The sequence below is a fragment of the Leguminivora glycinivorella genome, chromosome 2, assembly GCF_023078275.1.
Source record: "Leguminivora glycinivorella isolate SPB_JAAS2020 chromosome 2, LegGlyc_1.1, whole genome shotgun sequence".
Classification (NCBI taxonomy): domain Eukaryota; kingdom Metazoa; phylum Arthropoda; class Insecta; order Lepidoptera; family Tortricidae; genus Leguminivora; species Leguminivora glycinivorella.
Genome location: NC_062972.1, coordinates 8,138,583 through 8,159,350, shown reverse-complemented (window position 1 = coordinate 8,159,350; position 20,768 = coordinate 8,138,583). Strand labels below are relative to the sequence as shown.

The following is a 20,768-nucleotide window of genomic DNA, read 5'->3' as shown; positions in this document are numbered from 1 at the left end:
AGGCTATATATATTTTATTCCCGAAACATCACGACCCAAAATGGTTAATCACCACCAGTACCAAAGACCACCGTGCTTTTCTCTCCAAAGCTATTTCTGACCAATCGACGATCTCAGGGTTGCTAAGTTGCATATAAAAATTGAGATTTATTTACATTTACTGTAGGTAAATAAACTATTTACTTCCTTAATGTAATCAAGCCTTAAACCCCGTCTGAGATTTAAGTCGGTCGTCAGACTGCGCGGCGCTGCGGTTTCTTTGCTTAAGTCTGACTTAACTTAAGCAACGCCCAAGTCTGCTGAATACCAACTTTCCAGGTGACTTAGCTTTGTATCCTTTGGCCATTTAAATTTTTCAAACGGATTCAAAGTTTTGAAGGCGGATTTTAAGCGGTTGTGTTTGTGAGTTGCTCTAAAGGTTTATTTTACAGATTAAATTATAAATGTTCATATATGTTCGCATACTAAACTATATTAATACTACATAGGTATTAGTTACATTTATGCAGTCATAAATTTCTGCACAGATGTTCAAACCAAACACGCATCACCAATTCATCAATATTACCTCAACTTACCCTATTAGTTCAGCAGAATGTGGACTATTTATCCACAGATAATAATCTATGGATTGATCTTTCGCTCAATGGTTGTCAATGCGTCATAAAGTACACGTAAATGGTTAATACGATAGATTCTTGTGTCAATAGCTGTTCGCCGCGTTATGAAGTGGGCTTAAGAGGCCATCAATTTAATGAAACCCCCGCGAAGTATTGCAACTCTGCGATTTTATTTCAACTGATACTTTATTACACCTATTGAACAAATCGGTATGGATAGCATAGCATCTCAGTGAACTCATGTTGTATAAGCATGTTTATTGTGTCACGTTTTTTATTTTATGATTCATTCATTAATTCTCAATATTTTTGGATCTGTATATAGGTGATCATTACTCAATTTATAAATACGACAATAATAATGATGTATTTTATAGGTAAACCATTATAACATAGAGATAAACGATGAAAATCAGGCCATGACCAACGTAGGAATATTAAAAAAAGTATATATTCTGTAAAAAAAAGTAAAGCGTATAAAACCACGTAATCACAGCAATTTAATTTCCTAAAATGAATCGTCTGGTGTTGAAGCGCATGCTGTCCGTACAACTACCGCGCCGTAATAATATGAAATTGAGCGAGATTGCGACCGGCCAGTATGATTCGCCTTTACGCTAAGACAAATCGCAAATTGTCGGCTCGACGGCCCTTAAGACTCTTCTCAAGATGTGTCATTAGCATCGTCTAAATATAGATTAATAGTATGCGTACCTATAAAAAGGCGTATCAAAATACATATATTTTTTGCATTGACGATCTAGGAAAAATTGTGAACCAAACAAAAAAGGTGACTCTACTACCTAACCACTTAAAAAGGTGCGGGATCAATTTATCTGTCACATCTATCAAGCTTATAAATTAAATATTACAATAAAAATACAAAATGTTTTGGCTAAAAATGTCAAAATATGAATTAATGTTTCCGTGGAATGTTACGGGCTATATAATTTTATTTTACACCTCGAGATCAATACATCAATTTTTCAAAATACTGCCGTGCAATAAAATAGATTTTTTGCTACCGGTCACTTTTTTCATAGACAAAGGCCACCTTAAATGGCATGACAATGGAGCTTTTTATTAAAACTATATAAGATATTGTTGTGCGCTCGCATGGGCTCGCGTTCGTTTCATACGGTTTAATTTACTTGAGACAGTACAGTAACGCGAACGCGGAGAAAGCCGGCGGCCATATTTCAAAGTTTGACAGCTACAAGTTCCGAGCAATATGGCGTCCTCGCCACCCAATGAGGGACTGCCCCGTCACGCGGTGCGTTCCGTTCCTAACTTAGATACATTAATCACCTCTGATTTATCGAGGAAGGAGTGACACATTTTATATTCTATTTTCGAAAACTCTCGAGTTTTTCAAAACGTGACGCCTGAGAGACGCGACAGCTGCATCTTGTTAGCGTCGGTTTCAGCTTTGTGTTAAAATTATTTGCGTGAATGGATCCGTGAAACTATTTTAAAACTCGCGCCCCCTGTTCGTTCCAAATATACTTGTCTTTGTGTTTGAAAATTGCGCAAATAATAATTATTCGCTTCATTTGAAATCGATGTATCGCTGATTTATAGCTGCATTTACTTTGAGCAGGCGACTATATTCATCATCAAAGTGTTCGGAACGATTGAGATCTCATTTCGGATGCGGCCGTAGGTTGCATCGTGAACACTAATGTGCTTTAAAGCTGGGTTAAACAGGCATCTGCTGCCTAAATTTATTTTTAAAAGGGCGACCGGCGCCCCTTCCCGAAGAAATAGTCTGAGGCTTTCACGTGTCACATACGTCAGGGCTTTGGTCTAATCCTCTAGGGCCGTCCAATTTTTTATTGAATTAACTCTGATCTATGGCTTGATATTGAACCAATATATCGAGAAGTGGTATTAGATGCTTGCGAATATTGTTTTGGGGTACATACTCAATGTCATAGGGTCAACGTTTTAAAAATCCAATGAAAATATAATTTGAAAATGAAAATAAATTTAATGTACTGTTATATTTTTATCGTTTAATTTACTGTTAAAAACTGCCATTGCTCGCTGATAAATAACACGTGATTCAAAAGAAATCAGACCGCACGAAACGTCCAGTCGCCCAAAATATAAGGTCGCGTAATTGCAGTGCTGCATTAACGGGAGCTCTCTCGGTTTCGACACTTTTATCGAAATGTCGATCTCGGCCCATCATTTAGCAATTTGCATTTACCGAAATTATCGTCTAGGGGTACACGAAAAATAAACCGGGTTTCGTTTCGGTGCAAAAATGATAATTCGATGCTCGAGAGCGTGTTTCGTGCCATGTTACGCAATTATTTTAAACGGTTTTGATAATGGGTTATATTATATGTTAAATACGGCGTAAATAAAGTTTGGTTTTCAGTGTCCTCATGCAGTTCAGTAAATAGGAGAAAGGCAAGAGTCTAGAGAATACCTTGTAATTTTAAAATATACGAACTTGCTTTACATTATAAACGCCTATTTATTTCTGCAAAGCTAGAAGATATCCCGCCCTGAGGTAAGCGCAAGACTCGTCCCATCGAATTTGTTACACAGCCTACCTACACGGGATAATGAACACCCAGCTTAATTGCATTTTAATTGAAACCTACAATAATGCCTAGATACATATCTAAATAGTTAGTAACGGCCTACCACTTCGGCACAGGTAGATAGATAATACCTAAGTGATTCGTAGTGTTTTGTGACTTTTAGATGATGCCTGAAGAAATATTATGATTTATGACATTTAGTGATGTTAGTGCTAAAGTGTAAAATTAAACAGGAACAATAATTGAAAAGAAATGAACTAACGAATCAGATTGATTTTATCATTGACATTGACGATTTGTCAACCTTAAAACTAAAACTGGTGCTCTACACAATAAATAATCTCTAGCCATCGATTAATCGTTCCTCAAAGCGGTTTCGCATCGATTATATAAAAAGTTCGATTGTCCGACGAAAGCCTTGCTTCATTTCAAACCTTTCAGTCAATTAAGCAGTGCCTGAGTACTGCGGCTAATGTATTATTCATATTACGTTTTTGAGATAACAAGCGGCCTCTTAAGTCGATACACATCTAGTGGACTGATTGGGAGGCTGCACAGCCTTTAGTCCTATTAAAAGTACATAGCGAGATGTGTCGTGACTTCCTTGTGTTTTAGGATTCAAAATCGCTTTGGTACTCGTTATACCTAAAACTGACTTTTTAAGGGCCAATAAAATGTGTTCAAAAATCGACTTTAGGAATATTGGTAAATTCACGCTTTGAAAGTGTGCGGTGGTTAGGTAAATAGGATGAAATTTAATAATGTACGTCTTGAATAGGCAGTCGATGGTCACGAAACGCCTGCACACGATTGCATTCGCTATGATGCCGGCGCGTATTGATACCGTAATTCAACGAAGCGTTTATTTAAATATTAATTCAGCTATAGGTATCAATAAACCGGCAGCCGCGAACGCTACGGACCCGATCCGGGACCACCCAAGTGGCAGGTCCTCCTCTTACGTGTAACATATACATGCACAGGTTGAGGTGTACACGAATTTCTCGCCGGATTGTCCCACCAGGATGTTTTCATGCCAATTTTGTAATTTGCGATTTCGCGTTACCAATTTGAGTGATTACGTTCCTTGAGCCGGTTGGTCGAATATGTTATGGAGTAAATTGTGCCCGAAAGAGGCAGTGATTATTTGAGCTCGTTGCGCGATGAGATGTTAATTTCGGTTTTTACATAAGATACTTGTCAGATGACTGTGATTTCGGAAAGTTATGCGGTGATGTCGTGCAAATATAATTTTACCAGATAATTTAATCTGACCTAAAGGAATTACTGCGGTTTTCGGCCAGTTGCAACATCTTATATCTACAAATTGTAAAAGTAAATAACTCTGCTTAATATGTCATTCATTAGTTATGCATGAGCCTAACTGTATCAGAACATAGAAACTGTTATTAACCTTTGTAAACAGTATTTAAACAGTTCAATTACTATGTCTGCCATGCGACACAAAGTATGTTAAACCAGTTATACACTACAAAATTACACACGTGCATTAGATATTATGTAATTTATGTAATATGCGAGACTGTCGCTGTCTCGACGAGACCTAGACACTAAAGTGACTAGTAGAGCATGTTCGAACACATAGTGTTATCTCTCATTAGACTTGGCTCGCAAATATCTACTTTACATAATTTTATCGAAGAAAATTGTGCGCGTGGGCATATTTGCCGACGTGATCAGTTTTAATGCAGCCCTTCCTTTGAAATATGCAAAAACGACAATTGGCTCCTCGCGGGCGGCGCTATCTAAGATAAATCTAATCTAGATATTCCTGCTGGCGCAGATAACGTAATGAAAATGAACCATAATTAAAAAAATCAGAAACGAGTTGCCCTTTTCGTATACTCCGTAATTGATGATACAAAACTTGATGGCATTGCGATGAATAAAAACTTTTACTCGGCTCCGATCTTCTGATGAATATTTACATTCAGAATGACGCACAAAAAAGTCATAATTACGACACGTTTTTTTGTTTTTTAGCTCATAAAACTAAAAAAGATGCGGTAACAATTGTTTTCGCCATTAAAACTCACTAACGACCCCACAATGTAAATAACCACTTCCAGCGTTGTCAAACGTCCCGAACCACATGTTCACGGGTTTGTAAAAAGACGACAAATGGCCCTCGAAAGCCGCCGATCCACTAAAACAACAGTTGTAAATCACGTGGAAAAGTTTTACGAATTAGGAACAATTAAAACGTTGAAGCAAACAACAGTTGTTGCGAATGTCTCCCGCAATTGCGGGACCATTGAGAGTTACTGCGTTTACAAGCTATAGATCTTAGTCCAAAATTCTTTACGACTAATATAACTTGGGTAGAATGCGCAATCCTTTTGTCGCCGAGGGAGGCGGGGGAGGCAAGTTTCTTTTATTTGGCAACACGTGTTGCAAAACGGGTTGGGCTGACACTTGTACGAGGGAATCATGGGAACGGTCACTACTTGATTTCCGTGGAAGAGATATTCTTTTGATCTCTTTTGGTCGTTTAAACCTTTTGTTCTCAAAACAATATTTCACGAGTTCTGAAATTATTTGACGCATGTCCAATAAATCCGGCACACAAATATTACGCAACCCCAGTAAGTATATTATGAATAAGCAAATGCCTACGCAAGCATTTCGTTACCATATCAAACGTAACAGGAAACGTTAGCGACGTCACAGTCTCCCCAACAATATGGAAGCCGTTACCAGATGATATTTCCAGATTTGTTTCTTACGGAAACATTTGCCGTCATTATATACCTATTAAGGCTTTTTCACAGTGTAGTGTCACTACACGTCTTTTTTGCTAGGTCGCGGACCCCGCCCCCGTTCTTAATGAAGCCATTTATGTCATGTTTATTACTTTTATGGCGTACTCCGGATTTTGAGGTGAATTTACAAGGCGCAAATTGACACCGAAATTATAGTCGCCCTAATTAGCGGGACATGTGGTGTTTGGTGACGCTTTGCGTATTTTTTGTCGGTCGGTGGCCATTTTGAAGTGCTTAATGTCAGGCTACCGTTGGAGTCAAGTGGATCGCACACTTTGACCTTTAGATTCGGTATTTTTAAAGTAGTGTAATTAAAAAGGTTGCTAATAAAAAATAAGTTAGATAGGTACTCATAACATTTTGTTTTATAGAAAATTGTTTACGAACCTGCGAAATAAAATAAATATATAGGTATATAAAACCTCTCGATGTATATAGATATGTATCTACGATGTCTTTGAAAAAACCTCGCTTAAATAACATTAAGTCCCTCACAGAGAAGGAAAGAAAGCCCGCAATTTACGTGGTACCCTCAGGCTTTTACGGCTTACGCAATTAGCGTCACTCAATTAGGCACTAGTAGCCCAATGAATTTTTGTTAATTATTAAAAAGGTAGCACTTAACTCTGGCCGCCAGAGCTCGTAAATACTAATAAATTATGTACTAGGCAACTAATCTTTCCGGCGGGAAATAAAATACCTAGTGGATATTTTACACAATTTCTTATGTGCAGACGTTTATTTACAATCTAAGTAGTGAACAACTTGTAAAGTCCGTTTTTATTAAACTCGAACAGTCCCCTCAACCCTCAATTCGACTGAATTCGGAGCAAAAGAGTTTTAAAGGGGATAGATTCGTTTTTATACCTGGATATTTTTGTATTCTCTTTGTGTTTATTACTTTACATTTTACTCAATGAAATCTTTTACTAGTAGGTACTAACTAGACCTACTACACAATTTGATTAGTCGAATTTCGTACCTTTTTTTACTTAGGTACATAAATAGATTCACTTTAACCTATGCACCTACGTATTGAACTGGAAAAGATACACTGTAAAATAAATACTTACGATTACGAACGACATATAGTTTAATATTTTTACCCTGTAACTAAACAGTCCAAATAAAAAAAAATACTTTTGGGCCTCGTGAGGCTAAGATTATAAGATCCCTTCTTCCCGAATCTGTACAACGGCACTCTTACAGTATTAAGGGCCGAAATCAGAAATATTTCTCGATGAGCATACTTGAGATAATGAAGCCATTAAATCGGTAACCCTTTTACTGTGAGAAGATTGTTGTGGGTTCGATCCCGGCTGGTTTATTTTTGTATCTGGCAATGTGTGGTTTGAGTGCCTGATTATTGTAGGTGCACGTGTTCCTTATTTAATTTGAAGATATATAACGGTACAATGTGTCATTCGTATAGCAATCTTGTAATGCTCGTTTACACGGCATAGATTTATCTAGAGAAAAATCCATTTTTGAAAATGTAGGTAGCTAAAAAAGTTAAAAAGTGGCAATGCTCACTGCTTAAGAACAGATTGTTTTTTTTTTAGATTTAGATGTGTTTAATTATTATCAAAATACCTCCTTTACTATATTCATAGATAAACGCCAAAAGGTGTGGGTAGAGCACATTGAAACTGTCCCAGTTTCAGTACCACTCTTAGTTCGCAACCTCATTATTCTTTATTAATCTAAAAAAAATCTTCTCATGTGACTTGACTTCCATATAAAGTATCAGCCAATAAATATTTAATACAAACCATTTTACCACTTCCTCTCAAGGTCCAATAGAAGGATGCATAGACAAGCTCCGTTCAATAATAAATAAACCAGCCGATTCCACGTCGCACCGATAGATATGGCACGATTTTAATTAACTCGCGCATATAGCCTACCGTGTACCTTTACATGGGGGAAAAAAACGAATGGTCCCAGCGTGCGAGTTTTAGGTACCTACTCGAAAGAGCACGCAACCCGGCGGCATGCAATGAGAGCTTTCTGTACATAATCAAGACGCCTCGGGTTTGGCTTTGGTTAGGGTTAGCACAAATATTATGTACATAATGTGTATAGTTTATTTTATCCGACCGTTTAGGACTATGGGCTCTTAAGGTAACGGTCAGCTGGAAAATTTCAACTATTTATTATTCGTGAATGATGATGAGATTGATGAGTCATGGAAACTTTTGAAAATGCATTTCCAATCTAAACTGAAACTGAAATCGTCCAATCGTCCAAGCGCAATCGTCCAAAAATATAAGTGAGAAAGGTTTTTTCAACCTCCCACTCACGCTACTGAAACCTCGAAATTTATTATTGATTCAAAACGGTCGAAAACATTTGACTATGTAGGGAAGATACCGAATAATAATTCTGAATTTTGATAAAAGATAATGACAACGAACTTTATCTCAAGGAAATATTGAATTTTTGTTTATTTCAGATATGTTAAGATTTCGTCAGTAAGTATTTGAACTTACTGACGAAATTTTAACGTATCTGATGTTTTTCTGGAGCAAGTGTCAGCCCTGCAGGCGGCCGAATTTTCGCGAGTCGCGGGTATTGGCCCCCACTTATCATGGCCACAGATCGAGTTCTTCGTACCGTTTCAATAGGCATTCAAGTATAGGGGTGGGTCGATAATGATTCATTATGTTTTCGGAATTTTTCGACACGACACCAGCCACAGAGATACTCCGAAAACATTTTCGAGGTAGCCCCAAAGAAGCAATAAAGGCTATCGATATGTTTTAATGTAGAGATACTTTGCACAGCCAGATTTATGTTCGTCCTACGCTGCTTATGTTTCTTAATCAAGCCGGTATCTGCGGCCGTTTGGCGGCGCGCTAAAGGAACGGCCGCGCACTTTATCAATATCGACGTTTGAACGAAATGAAGCTGTCGACACCGCCAATTGTAACGTCGTTTGCTGCGGCGAGCGTCCCATCCAGCATTCAGACGCTTCTCAAAGCCCCAACAACCCTTTCAAATGCTTCCCATCTTTAGTTAAATTATTCGATGATACTAATCTCGCTTCTTTCCTTTGTTACAGGCGCGAATGGCCTCAGAAGACGGGGGAGACAGACCTACACGAGATATCAAACGCTAGAATTAGAGAAGGAGTTCCACACGAATCACTACCTCACGCGGAGGAGACGCATAGAAATGGCGCACGCCCTTTGTCTCACGGAGCGACAGATCAAAATATGGTTCCAGAATCGAAGGATGAAATTAAAGAAAGAGATTCAAGCTATAAAAGAGTTGAACGAGCAGGAGAAGCAGGCGCAGGCGCAGAAGGCGGCGGCGGCGGCGGCGGCCGCGGCGGCGCAGGGCCACCCCGAGCACTAGGCCGCGCCGCGCCGGCGCCGCGCCGTGCGCGCACGTGACGTGATACCTATACCGCAGTCCGAACACTCTAGCTTTGTGTTTTGTACATTGTTTGTAATTATTTTCGTTATCTACCTAAGTGTTGTTCGGTTGTTGTGATTATTTTTATTAGTTATTATAATAGACGCAATGTTTTTCTAATTGATTGAGGGAACAATAAACGGTTTAATGCTAGACTAGAAACGGGTCGTATTATTTTGTGTTTCGGGTTTGTTTTTGTTGATTTTTTTGTAATTAAAATATTTTAATTCGCGCTACCGTCGAAGATGTTCGCGTATGGAAACCAGTGCAATTTGTAGAAATCTCTTCCGTGTTACATAGTGTAGGTGTATCGTAGTGCGTTCGACATTGCGACACTAGCGCCCCCAGCTCGGCGGAGTCTTCGAGACGAACTATATTATATTGTACAAATATGCCTACCAAAGAGACCCGGTCTCGTACCCTTAAAGCTAAGTAAAGAGTCGTAAGTTAAATTAATTACCTACCGCTATCGTGTCGTGTCGCGTAGTGTGACGGACTCGTGTGTGACAGTATCTCCGCGCCATGTACCCTTCAATACTCTCGCATAAGTATAGTGTAACGTGATCGTGTTCCTGCAGTTTCAACAGTCGGTGAAATTAAACAAATTGCCATAAATATAAGTAGGTATTACTTAGCCAATAGCGGTGTAAATAGTTAGGGTTACGTCTATATTAATGGAAGTGAGCAAAATGCGCCGGCGCCGCGGAATGAGCAGAAAAAGCTCAGGAGAGAGTGCGGGGAGCGGCGGGGGCGAGCGGGGGGTGCGGGGCGGGGCGCGGCCGGCCACCGAACAGGACCCTAGGTGAGTTTTTGCCAAAGTCCGCGACATTATTTATCGAGTGGAGACTGTTGCGAAAAACTGACTCGTCGCCGTCACCAGTCAACGCGCGACGCCATTTTTGAAATCGCCCAAGGGTGACTTCTTTGGTATAGCTGTTTTGCAACGATGTTTTAATTTACCGAACCCGGCATGAAGGATCTTTGATGTTTCCCGACAGTCTCCGCTTGTATCTATAGAAACGTGCAAAATGTCCGATCCCTATCATTCGATAAATGATTTCTAGTACAACCTGTGTAATCAATAATCATACGAGATAGAGAGCTGGCATTTTGCTCGTACAATATCTGTTCTGTTTAATATATAGTCTCTACTTAAATTTTATCATATTATATCAATCGGTGGACGTTAACGATGCTAAAAAAAACAACCGAGCGAATTACGCAAACACCTAATAAGATATAGTTATAACACTTATAACTCAAGCATGCATAATGACTTCATTGACGTATCCTTGGCCGATGGGAAGGTCTATTAATTAAATTGGCTATAGTATAGTCCGTTTCATCTCGATTCCGAATAAGGCGACTAAGAGTCAAACGCTCGCTAAAAACTGAATTCCACGATACGCTCGCGGTACGGTCCGCAAAAGAAAAATACAAATGCCTTTATACTCTATTTGGTTCGAATCCGCTGGGGAAAAATGCTGAATAGCATTATACATTCGCGTCAACTCGTTAAATTAAAATTTGATAGTGACGTACTTTGAGTAAAAAAGGTAATGGTCCTACTTTTTACGTTTACATACTTTCTGTCCTATGGATTGAGCACATTGTGTAAAAAAGCTTAGATGTTAGCGATTTTAGATTGCGAAGTTAGTATCCTTAGAATTTACTATTTATAAGGTAAACTAAATGTTATCTATATATCACAATACCATTTTATTACCCAGTAACACGAGTAACACATTGCTGCATTATATTCATTGGATTTTATTAGTTTTTGCTGTTGGACTTAATTTCAGGTGGTTACCATATAAGACCACAGTCCACACCACATATCGATACCATATAAGTAATATATCTGTTGTATATATGTCCATTTTTTTACTTTTTATCATGCAGAGATTAATATCTATCTACATAAACAATTTAACGACATGCATAAGTAGATATATTGTGACTTGAATGTATGTATATGTCGCAGTAAGATAGATAAAGCCGTTATATAGTCATAACCCTAGGGATATAATTATATGTCGTAACATAGTTAAACGAAAGCGATTAATTGCTATCTTACTAGGAATATAACTATAATACGTTACTAGTTTAGTCAAATAATTATATGACTGGATTCAGTTTAGTGAAATGATTGTAGACAGGAGTGTGGCGGTGCGGCGGAGGTATAGTTATAACCCTAGTGATATAATTATATGCGTTAAACAAACAAACCACAGTGAAGAATTGTTTAGGGCAAGAATTTGTTAATTATTTCCAATTCAATGTGCTTATTCTCTCTAAACACACAGACGGATGGACAGAGTCGCGACATAAGGGTTCCTTTTGATTTTTTTTTGGTATAGAACTATAAAGAACCGGGACTTCCGGTTCCAGTCCCACTTAGACACGTATTATAATTATATCCCTAGATTAAGTTTAATCCAGTGATATAATTATGTAACTAAACTAGTACCTACCGTATTATAATTATATTCCTAGTAAGATGGTTATGAATCGCTTTTGTTTAGCTATGTTACGGCATATAATTATATCCCTAGGGTTATAACTATACCTCTGCCGCACCGTCGCACTCCTACCTACAATCATTTCACTAGACTGAATCCAGTCATATGACTATATGACTAAACTAGTAACGTATTATAGTTATATTCCTAGTAACATAGCAATTAATCGCTTTCGTTTAACTATATTACGACGTATAATTATATTCCTAGGGTTATAACTATGACGGCGCTTCGCCAGCGCCATCTTTTAGATTACGGTGGAACTAGATTGACGACTCTCAGCCGTCGGTCTGGCGGAGCGTTGGGTCGATGGTTGGCGCCGCCATGTTGAATGTCAGAATACTTTTGATTTTCAACGAGCGCACCACGTCACCGACGAATCGCTTTTGTTCTGCGTAATCTTGCATCATTTTTGATTGAAAGTGTTTAAAATTAAGAGAATAAGAGATTTCCTATCTACCAGTGTCTTTATTTTGTGGAAAATCGTTTTGATTAGACATTAAATAGCATATGATTGTGAAGTGAGTTATTCGTTGGCTATTTCCTAATAATCCACCAAACCTTATCACTATGGGTGATTCTAATAAAGGCGGGGAACCGCCTACATCAGAAGTGCGAGAAATCCCGCCCGAATTGCAGTCTGAGAAAAAGCCACCAGATGAAAATAGTGCAGTGAAATTTTTAAATAACATGGAAGCGCTATTTACCCGCATGTTGGCATCACCGCAGGCTTCGACTATTGGTTCTAGCTCTCAGACCGGCATAGTGAAATTAGTGCAATTTAACCCTGAGGATGTCGACGCGGATATAGAAGGTTGGTGCAAGGTTACTGAACTTATTGTGAAAACAAAGTGCCTAGAAGGTGTAGATTTGCTGGTAGCGCTCACGAGAGCACTAAAAGGACGTTCAGCTACCTGCCTAACTAAATTAAATTTGAACGATTTGACATGGGAGTCAGTAAAGCAAAGATTGATGGCTCAGTTTTGTCGACCCAAGTTATCACAAGACTACTTTGACGAAGTTTTACGTTTTCAAATCGGGTCCAAGGAGACTGCACCAGAAGCTGGATTACGCTTGTGGAATATGATCGAACGAATTCCTAAGACACAATTGGAAGAAGAAGCGATAACTGGTTTTGTCATATCTGTATTGTGCCAAAAGGATGGCATTATACGTCGCGAATTGAATGCCCATGCTATTACTACTAAAGCTCAGCTTTTCAGAATCTTAGGCGGCATTTCAATTAAGCGACGATTCGACGCCACTGAAACTCAAGAACCTGAATCGAAGCGACCACGTACAACAGATGCTAGATTTCCTGGCAAATGTCATTGGTGTGGCATCTCTGGACATAGACAATCTGAGTGCAGAAAGCGACGAGCAGATACTTCTGCGACCTCTAACCAACAAGATGCTTCAACTCCGGCGCGTACTTCCGAGAAGACTTCAACAGTAACTTGCTACAGCTGCGGGAATCCTGGACACCTAGCTACGCATTGTCAAGAAAAGAAGAGCACTAGTAAAGTTGCTGAAAGGAAGGAGGTCAACCTTTGTGAACAACGACTGTCGAGGGGTGTCTTGAGGACGTCGTCCGGTGAGCCAGTCACTTTTTTATTTGATAGTGGATCGTCTTGCTCTTTAGTGAAAGAAAGCTTCTCTAGTAAAATTCCAGGTACTGTGCGCAATGATCTCGTTTATCTTACGGGTCTCGGCGGTGACATAAAATGTACGACTCAAATCTTGAGTAAGGTCAATATTGGAGACATTTTTGAAACCTTGGAATTTCATGTACTACCTGACGTACATCTTGTGGAACCTGCCTTAATAGGGAGGGATATGTTAGAAAAAGGGTGGACGGCTAAAATTAATAAAAAAGGTCTACTGTTTTATACTGAAGAACAAACGAATATCTGTGAATCGCGTGCTACTAAGCTAGATCTTTCACAAGTAGATACGGATTTGAAAGGCAATGATCGAGAGGCTCTAATTGAATTACTGAACCGCTATGCTGACTGTTTCATCGAGGGGGTACCTGATAAGCGCGTAACTACGGGGGAGCTAGAAATCAATTTAGTAGATCCCCATAAAGTCGTACAGAGGCGGCCTTACAGGTTGGCGCCGGTAGAAAAGCAAATCGTTAGAGAAAAGGTTCAGGAACTTCTAGATGCCGGTGTTATTAGAGAAAGCTCATCACCGTTCGCGAGTCCTATTCTTCTAGTAAAGAAAAAGATGATTCAGATAGGATGTGTGTTGATTATCGGGAGCTTAACTCCAATACACAACCTGAGCACTACCCCCTACCTCGTATCGAGGAGCAAATTGATCAGCTTAGTGGTGCACATTATTTCACATCACTAGATATGGCATCGGGATTTCACCAAATCCCCATCCACCCGGCTTCTATAGAAAAAACAGCATTTGTAACACCCGAGGGGCAATACGAATACCTCGCTATGCCCTTCGGATTACGTAATGCGCCTTCTGTGTATCAACGTTGCATCTCGAAGGCAGTGCGTCATCTTGATGATAAGCCCCTAATTTATATGGATGACGTCTTGTGTTACTCTAAAGATATATCTGATGGACTTAAACGACTTGAAGCAGTCTTAAATGCTCTTTCTACAGCAGGATTCTCTTTTAACATCAAAAAATGTAAATTTATGAAGACACAAGTTGACTTTTTGGGCTATTCACTCCAGTGTGGCGAAGTCAAACCAAATCCCCGCAAGATACAGGCTCTTATAGATTCCCCTCCGCCTAAAACAGCCACGCAAGTTCGTCAGTTTCTAGGACTAGCATCCTACTTTCGTAAATTCATTCCCGGATTTACAAAAATTGTTGGCCCACTGTATCCTCTTACGAAACTCAAAGGTCCCATAAAATGGGAGGAGAAATATGAGAAAATTCGCACCACCATAATAGAGATTCTTACGTCTGAACCAGTTCTAACCATTTTTGACCCAGACTTACCAGTTGAGCTTCATTGTGATGCTAGCTCTGAAGGATATGGCGCTATACTCATTCAAAAGAAAAATGGCTTCCCACACGTAGTTGAGTATTTCAGCCGACGAACATCTGAAGTCGAATCCCGCTACCACTCGTACGAACTGGAAACGCTGGCGGTTGTACGAGCGGTTGAGCACTTCAGGCATTATTTATACGGCCGACGATTCAGCGTGTTTACGGACTGTAACTCATTGAAAGCGTCAAAATCAAAATCTGATTTGACCCCACGTGTTCACCGTTGGTGGGCATTTTTACAAGCGTATGATTTTGACATCATATATCGCGAAGGTCGTGGTATGGAACATGCCGACTATTTGTCTAGAAATCCCCAGCCAGGAGGTTCCTCATCGCCGCCCAGTTCGTTAACTTCATCTAAAAAGATACTTTTTGTTGAATTGCATCAAGGCTGGCTTTCTGTAGAACAGAAGCGTGATGCTGAAATCCAAGACCTAATCAACAAGCATAACAATAACGAGTTTCCTGACACAGTCGGACAAACATATGATGTTAGGGACGGCATTCTCTATAGGAAAGTAGTAAGAAACAAGACCATTTCATGGTTGCCGGTGGTCCCTCGTTCCCTGACTTGGACTTTAATCAACCACGTTCATAGTGAATTGCAACATTTGGGTAGCGATAAAACGCTGGACAAATTGTACGAACAATACTGGTTCCCGCAAATGTCCAAGTCCGTTAGAAAGTTCATTGACTCTTGCATTGTTTGCAAAGCTTCGAAGGGCCCCTCAGGTGCTCAACCTGTACAGTTACATTCTATTCCGAAAATTTCTGTACCGTGGCATACAGTTCATATTGATTTCACAGGGAAGTTAAGTGGGAAGAGCGATCGCAAAGAATATTGTTCTGTAATTATCGATGCATTCACCAAGTACGTATTGTTGGAACACACCTTTTCAATAGATTCAGCTAGTGCTATTCGAGCCCTCAAAAACGCCGTTTGTCTTTTTGGAGCTCCAAAACGTATAATTGCTGACCAAGGTAGGTGCTACGTTAGCCAAGACTTCAAAAACTTTTGCTCTGATCATAATATTGAGCTACATTTTATAGCTACGGGGTCTAGCAGGGCGAACGGACAAGTAGAGCGAGTCATGCGCACCCTGAAAAGCCTGTTAACAATAATTGAAAATGACGCCAACAAAAGATGGCGTGACGAGTTAGGTAACGTTCAACTAGCGTTAAATAGTACCATTTCCTCAGTTACCAAATTTACGCCAACCGAACTTATGTTCGGTATTCGTTCTCAATCTTTGGGTATATCTCAGATTGGGACATCTGCTTCAGATACCGAACAACGGATTGACTTAGAGTCTGCTAGGCAGGATGCATCTAATAATATACAGAAAGCAGCCGCGTCAGATACTCAAAGGTTTAACCAAGGGCGCGCAGCTATTAAACCATTCAGAACAGGCGATTTCGTATTTATTAAAAGTAGCGAACGTAACCAAACTAAATTAAATAGAAAGTTTAAGGGTCCGTATGTTATTACTGCTGTGTTAGAGAACGACCGATACGAATTAAAAAGTTTGAGTGGTTCCAACCATACCCTCAAATACTCACACGAGAATTTGCGTTTAGTACCGCATGGACATGAAGGTTTAGTCGAAATATCCACTAATTTAATGAGTCAGGACGAGGCCACGACGGCGCCGGAAGACGTAGAACTTAATAATGACCGCCTCGACAGATTAAGTAGTTCTGACACACTAACTGCAAGTTCCGAAACCAATACCGCAGAATCGGACACTCTGACTGCAGGATCAGATACGCTAAGATTAAGTAGTTCAGATACACTAACTGCTAGTTCAGATACGCTAAGTGATCACCCTGATCATGAAGTTATCGAGCTTGAAGTTGAGATTCACGCGGAGCAAGACAGTCTTTAACTATTAGGTATGTTTAACGTATCAAAATGTTTAATAAGTTTCTGACGCGTGTGATCTGATATGTCTAATACTTTCGTATTAGTTACTCGTATGTGAAGTTGGTTGTATCAATGTCATCCGGGCCATGCAGCTTCAAGCGGCTGGTCGTAAGGACACATGTGATATGTCAAGTACATCTATGTTGGTCATGTGGAGATGGTTAAGATACAATGTCGTCCGGGCCATGCAGCTTCAAGCGGCTGGTCGTAAGGACACATGTGATATGTCAAGTACATCTATGTTGGTCATGTGGAGGTGGTTAAGAGATAATGTCGTCCGGGCCATGCAGCTGCATGCGGCTGGTTGTAAGGACACATTTGTCTGGTCTTGCCATTAATGATAACTGGTCGAAGGGACAGTGCCGTCCGGGCCATGCACATGGGGCTGGTTGAAGGGACACACTCGTCCGGTCCAAGTTATTGCAAACATTTCGATGTTCATCTAACTGCATCGTCCGAGCCAAACCCTCACGATCGGGTTGGTTGATAGGACATGTATATTGTATACTGATTGAGATTGTGAATGTTGCTTGCTTGGATATTGACACAATGGTGCCATCCGGTCCATGCGTGGTCGAAGGGATGCACGTTTTGTCTATTATCCGACTAAGAAAATTGCTTAAATAACAACTGCTGGTCAGGTTGGACGAGCGGTCCAGCTAAGTTACTGATACTTGTTCGATTGATTTTGTGATTGTTACAGAACTGCAACACAAAGCGCCCGAGGACGGTCGCATGTCAGTCCGGCCGTGACGGCGCTTCGCCAGCGCCATCTTTTAGATTACGGTGGAACTAGATTGACGACTCTCAGCCGTCGGTCTGGCGGAGCGTTGGGTCGATGGTTGGCGCCGCCATGTTGAATGTCAGAATACTTTTGATTTTCAACGAGCGCACCACGTCACCGACGAATCGCTTTTGTTCTGCGTAATCTTGCATCATTTTTGATTGAAAGTGTTTAAAATTAAGAGAATAAGAGATTTCCTATCTACCAGTGTCTTTATTTTGTGGAAAATCGTTTTGATTAGACATTAAATAGCATATGATTGTGAAGTGAGTTATTCGTTGGCTATTTCCTAATAATCCACCAAACCTTATCACTATGGGTGATTCTAATAAAGGCGGGGAACCGCCTACAACTATATAACGGTTTTATCTATCTTACTGCGACATATATATACTTACTTCTTATGATAAAGTGTCCGTCCGGAACTACATTTATTAAAAAAAAAACATCAGACTGATTTCTATTTATGTAGGTAGGTACACGATACATACTTTGATATTAAGATGATTATTTTGATTTTTCAGTTGTCATTAGGTATATCAATATTAAATAAATTTGAACGCTTAAATATTAGAAAATCATAGGCAATTTTATGTCTCAAAAAATACATTGAAATTGTACCGTTGATTAACATATGCATATTAGAGATGGGCCGAATATTCGGTAAATATTCGGTACCTATTCGGCATATTCGGCAAGTTTTTCAATGTTCGTATTCGGCCGAATAATTCGGTTGCATTACCGAATAAACAAAGTACATAACTAATGAAGATCTTACGTATTCCATTGGATAACAAGCTCCTATTTTAGTAGCTTTCTAAGGAACTACTAAAAAGAGATATTGCCTATGCGTCAAAAAATATAAATCTAAAGTTGAAAAAACCGTAGTTTAAGAGTTCAGAAGAGTTCAGAATTGTTTTAACTAAGTTTTAGTTAAATCCAATAAATCGTAAGAACATAATTATGTAGTTCTAGTAACATATATAACTAGAGATGGGCCGAATATGGACTTTGCCGAATACGAATATTCGGCCGAACATTCGGTTCAGCTCTTACCGAACCGAACATTCGGCCGAATATTCGGTTACGACATATTTTTAAAGCGAATGTTAAGATTAAAACTATGAAATGATTGATAATTGTTATACATACTACAACTATGTTCTTATGATTTAGTGATTAACTAAAACTTAGTTAAAACAACTCTTCTCAACTCTTAAACTACGGTTTTTTAAACTTTTTTACAAAACAATTGTGTTTATATTTTGACGCATTTTTAGTAGTTCCTTTGAAGGCTACTAAAATAGGAGCTTATTAATGCAATGGAATACGTAAGATCTTCATTAGTTATTTACTTTGTTTATTCGGTAAATGTTCGGCAATGTAACCGAACTATTCGGCCGAATATGAACATTGAAAATCTTGCCGAATATGCCGAATACCGAATATTTACCGAATATTCGGCCCATCTCTATATATTATATAAACATTATCAAGCATTTAATAGTTTTAATCTTAACATCCGCTTTCTAGTTATGGCGTAACCGAATATTCGGCCGAATGTTCGGTTCGGTAAGAGCTGAACCGAATGTTCGGCCGAAGATTCGTATTCGGCAAAGTTCACATTCGGCCCATCTCTAATGCATATCTTGCTGTCTCTCCATTATGAGTCGGCCATCTTTTCGGTCCTCGACCCGCGCCCGCCAGTTCGACGATAGCAGGTAATTATTCGGGCGATACGAAAAATTATTGGTTGCCCTGATATCCACGTATCGCGAGAGGCGCATTTTTAAACGACTCAATTTTAGTGAAGTATTGCGTGCCAACCCGGGCTTTTGTACTTATTTTATATCTACAACGTCCTAATAAAATATCTTCATATTTAATTTTACCTTTTTGTAATTCGCCACTCGCATAAGTTTATTATTACATGCTTTATCGTTCCTACTGTATGTATAGTATATTTAGCGAAAAATAGTTTAAGCCACATGTAAAGAGTTAGTCACCGATGGGTGAATTTCGATTAAGAATAATGGCTACCGTTGAGCGATGTTTCTCACTTAATTATGGCATACCGAAGCGCAAACGTTCACGAGGCAGATGTGAAGGTAAAAACTGGAAGCCACCCTTATTATTCGACCACATGAAACGCATCCATAGCTCCTTAACGAAGTGTCTCATTTTTTCTTAAAGTCAACCGAGCAGTACTCAAGTTTTTGTCCATCAATTATGATCGTAATTCAATTTAATCAGTCCTCGACCCGATAGACCTATTCGCGGCCTTTTTACTCGATGTTGGATAAGATATTTATGACTTGCGCTCCGCAACCCTGAAGGTTAACTGTTGAAAATTGCCCCGCAAAAGCAGATACATAATTATTTAAATTGTACATAAGCTGGGGTAATTTTTGCTATAATCGAGCTCATTATGATATTAAGCTTCAACGCCGAAGATTCCCGAATTAATTAGAGATATACTGAATAATGTATGAACGATTAATCAATACACGGAGTCTGACGGTTTTATTTTTATTAAGTTAAATTAATTTATATTCAGCCGTGGTTTCTTATTAAAATATTGCAATTTTATAAGGCTCCTGTCGCGGACCTGTTTGGTAAAGGTTTACATGTAGAGCGAGCGAGTGGGGGGTGGAGAAGGGGGGGGGGCAGTGAAGCTCCGTATATCATTATGTACACGCGGGCAGCCGCGCAGCTGTAGCGAGATGAGAGATCTCCTTTCTTGTGCATACTATACATACTGCAGTTGAGGTAGGGCTGCCAAACCTTTATTTGTTTTAAACTGTTTAGTTTGCGCTTCATCGCAGTATTTAACTCAAGGCATCATCAATAGAATTCTAATACCTTGTGAAAAAGCTTAATATCTAAATGATCTTAAAAATCAAAAACTTATCTTATCATAATTCGTTTTGAGTCGCCAAAAGCGTAAAACAAAGCTCATCTCAAGTCGTCAGCCCTGCTTGCATCACAAAGAGATCGTGTCTCGGCATGCACATGCATTTCCAGATTTATACGAGACTGGCAACATTTATGACGTGCTATGATTGCTGGTCGTAAAGTGATTGCGTAGACGCAGGGGCGTAATGCTAAATCATGATTGAGAATACGTTTCAATCATTTT

General features: G+C 39.4%; 2 protein-coding genes across 4 annotated transcripts in view; both read left to right on the top strand.

The window, feature by feature from the left end:
- LOC125236137 (homeotic protein ultrabithorax) overlaps positions 1–20,768 on the top strand; it is a 216,207-nt gene that overhangs the window by 150,204 nt on the left and 45,235 nt on the right. For both annotated transcript variants that reach the window (XM_048142845.1, XM_048142838.1), the window contains one exon: positions 9,023–10,180. In XM_048142845.1, coding sequence (XP_047998802.1) covers positions 9,023–9,318 — 296 coding nt within the window. In that variant the 3' untranslated portion in view covers positions 9,319–10,180. The remainder of the gene's footprint in view (positions 1–9,022; positions 10,181–20,768) is intronic.
- On the top strand, positions 12,131–17,899 carry LOC125236149. 2 transcript variants are annotated; one of them, XM_048142859.1, is made up of 2 exons: positions 12,131–12,714; positions 17,549–17,899. In XM_048142859.1, exons 1-2 carry the CDS (start codon positions 12,471–12,473, stop codon positions 17,596–17,598), a joined length of 294 nt encoding a protein of 97 aa, XP_047998816.1. In that variant the 5' UTR covers positions 12,131–12,470; the 3' UTR covers positions 17,599–17,899. The 2 variants fall into 2 exon arrangements, with proteins under 2 accessions (XP_047998816.1, XP_047998808.1); XM_048142851.1 differs by lacking the exon at positions 12,131–12,714 and adding an exon at positions 12,832–13,494.

Coding starts and splice junctions, on each gene's coding strand:
- LOC125236149 (XM_048142851.1), top strand. CDS start 12,873: ATGGCTCAGTTTTGTCGACCCAAGTTATCACAAGACTACTTTGACGAA. Junction 13,495..17,548: donor TGTCTTGAGGACGTCGTCCG/GTGAGCCAGTCA, acceptor TGATTGTTACAG/AACTGCAACACAAAGCGCCC.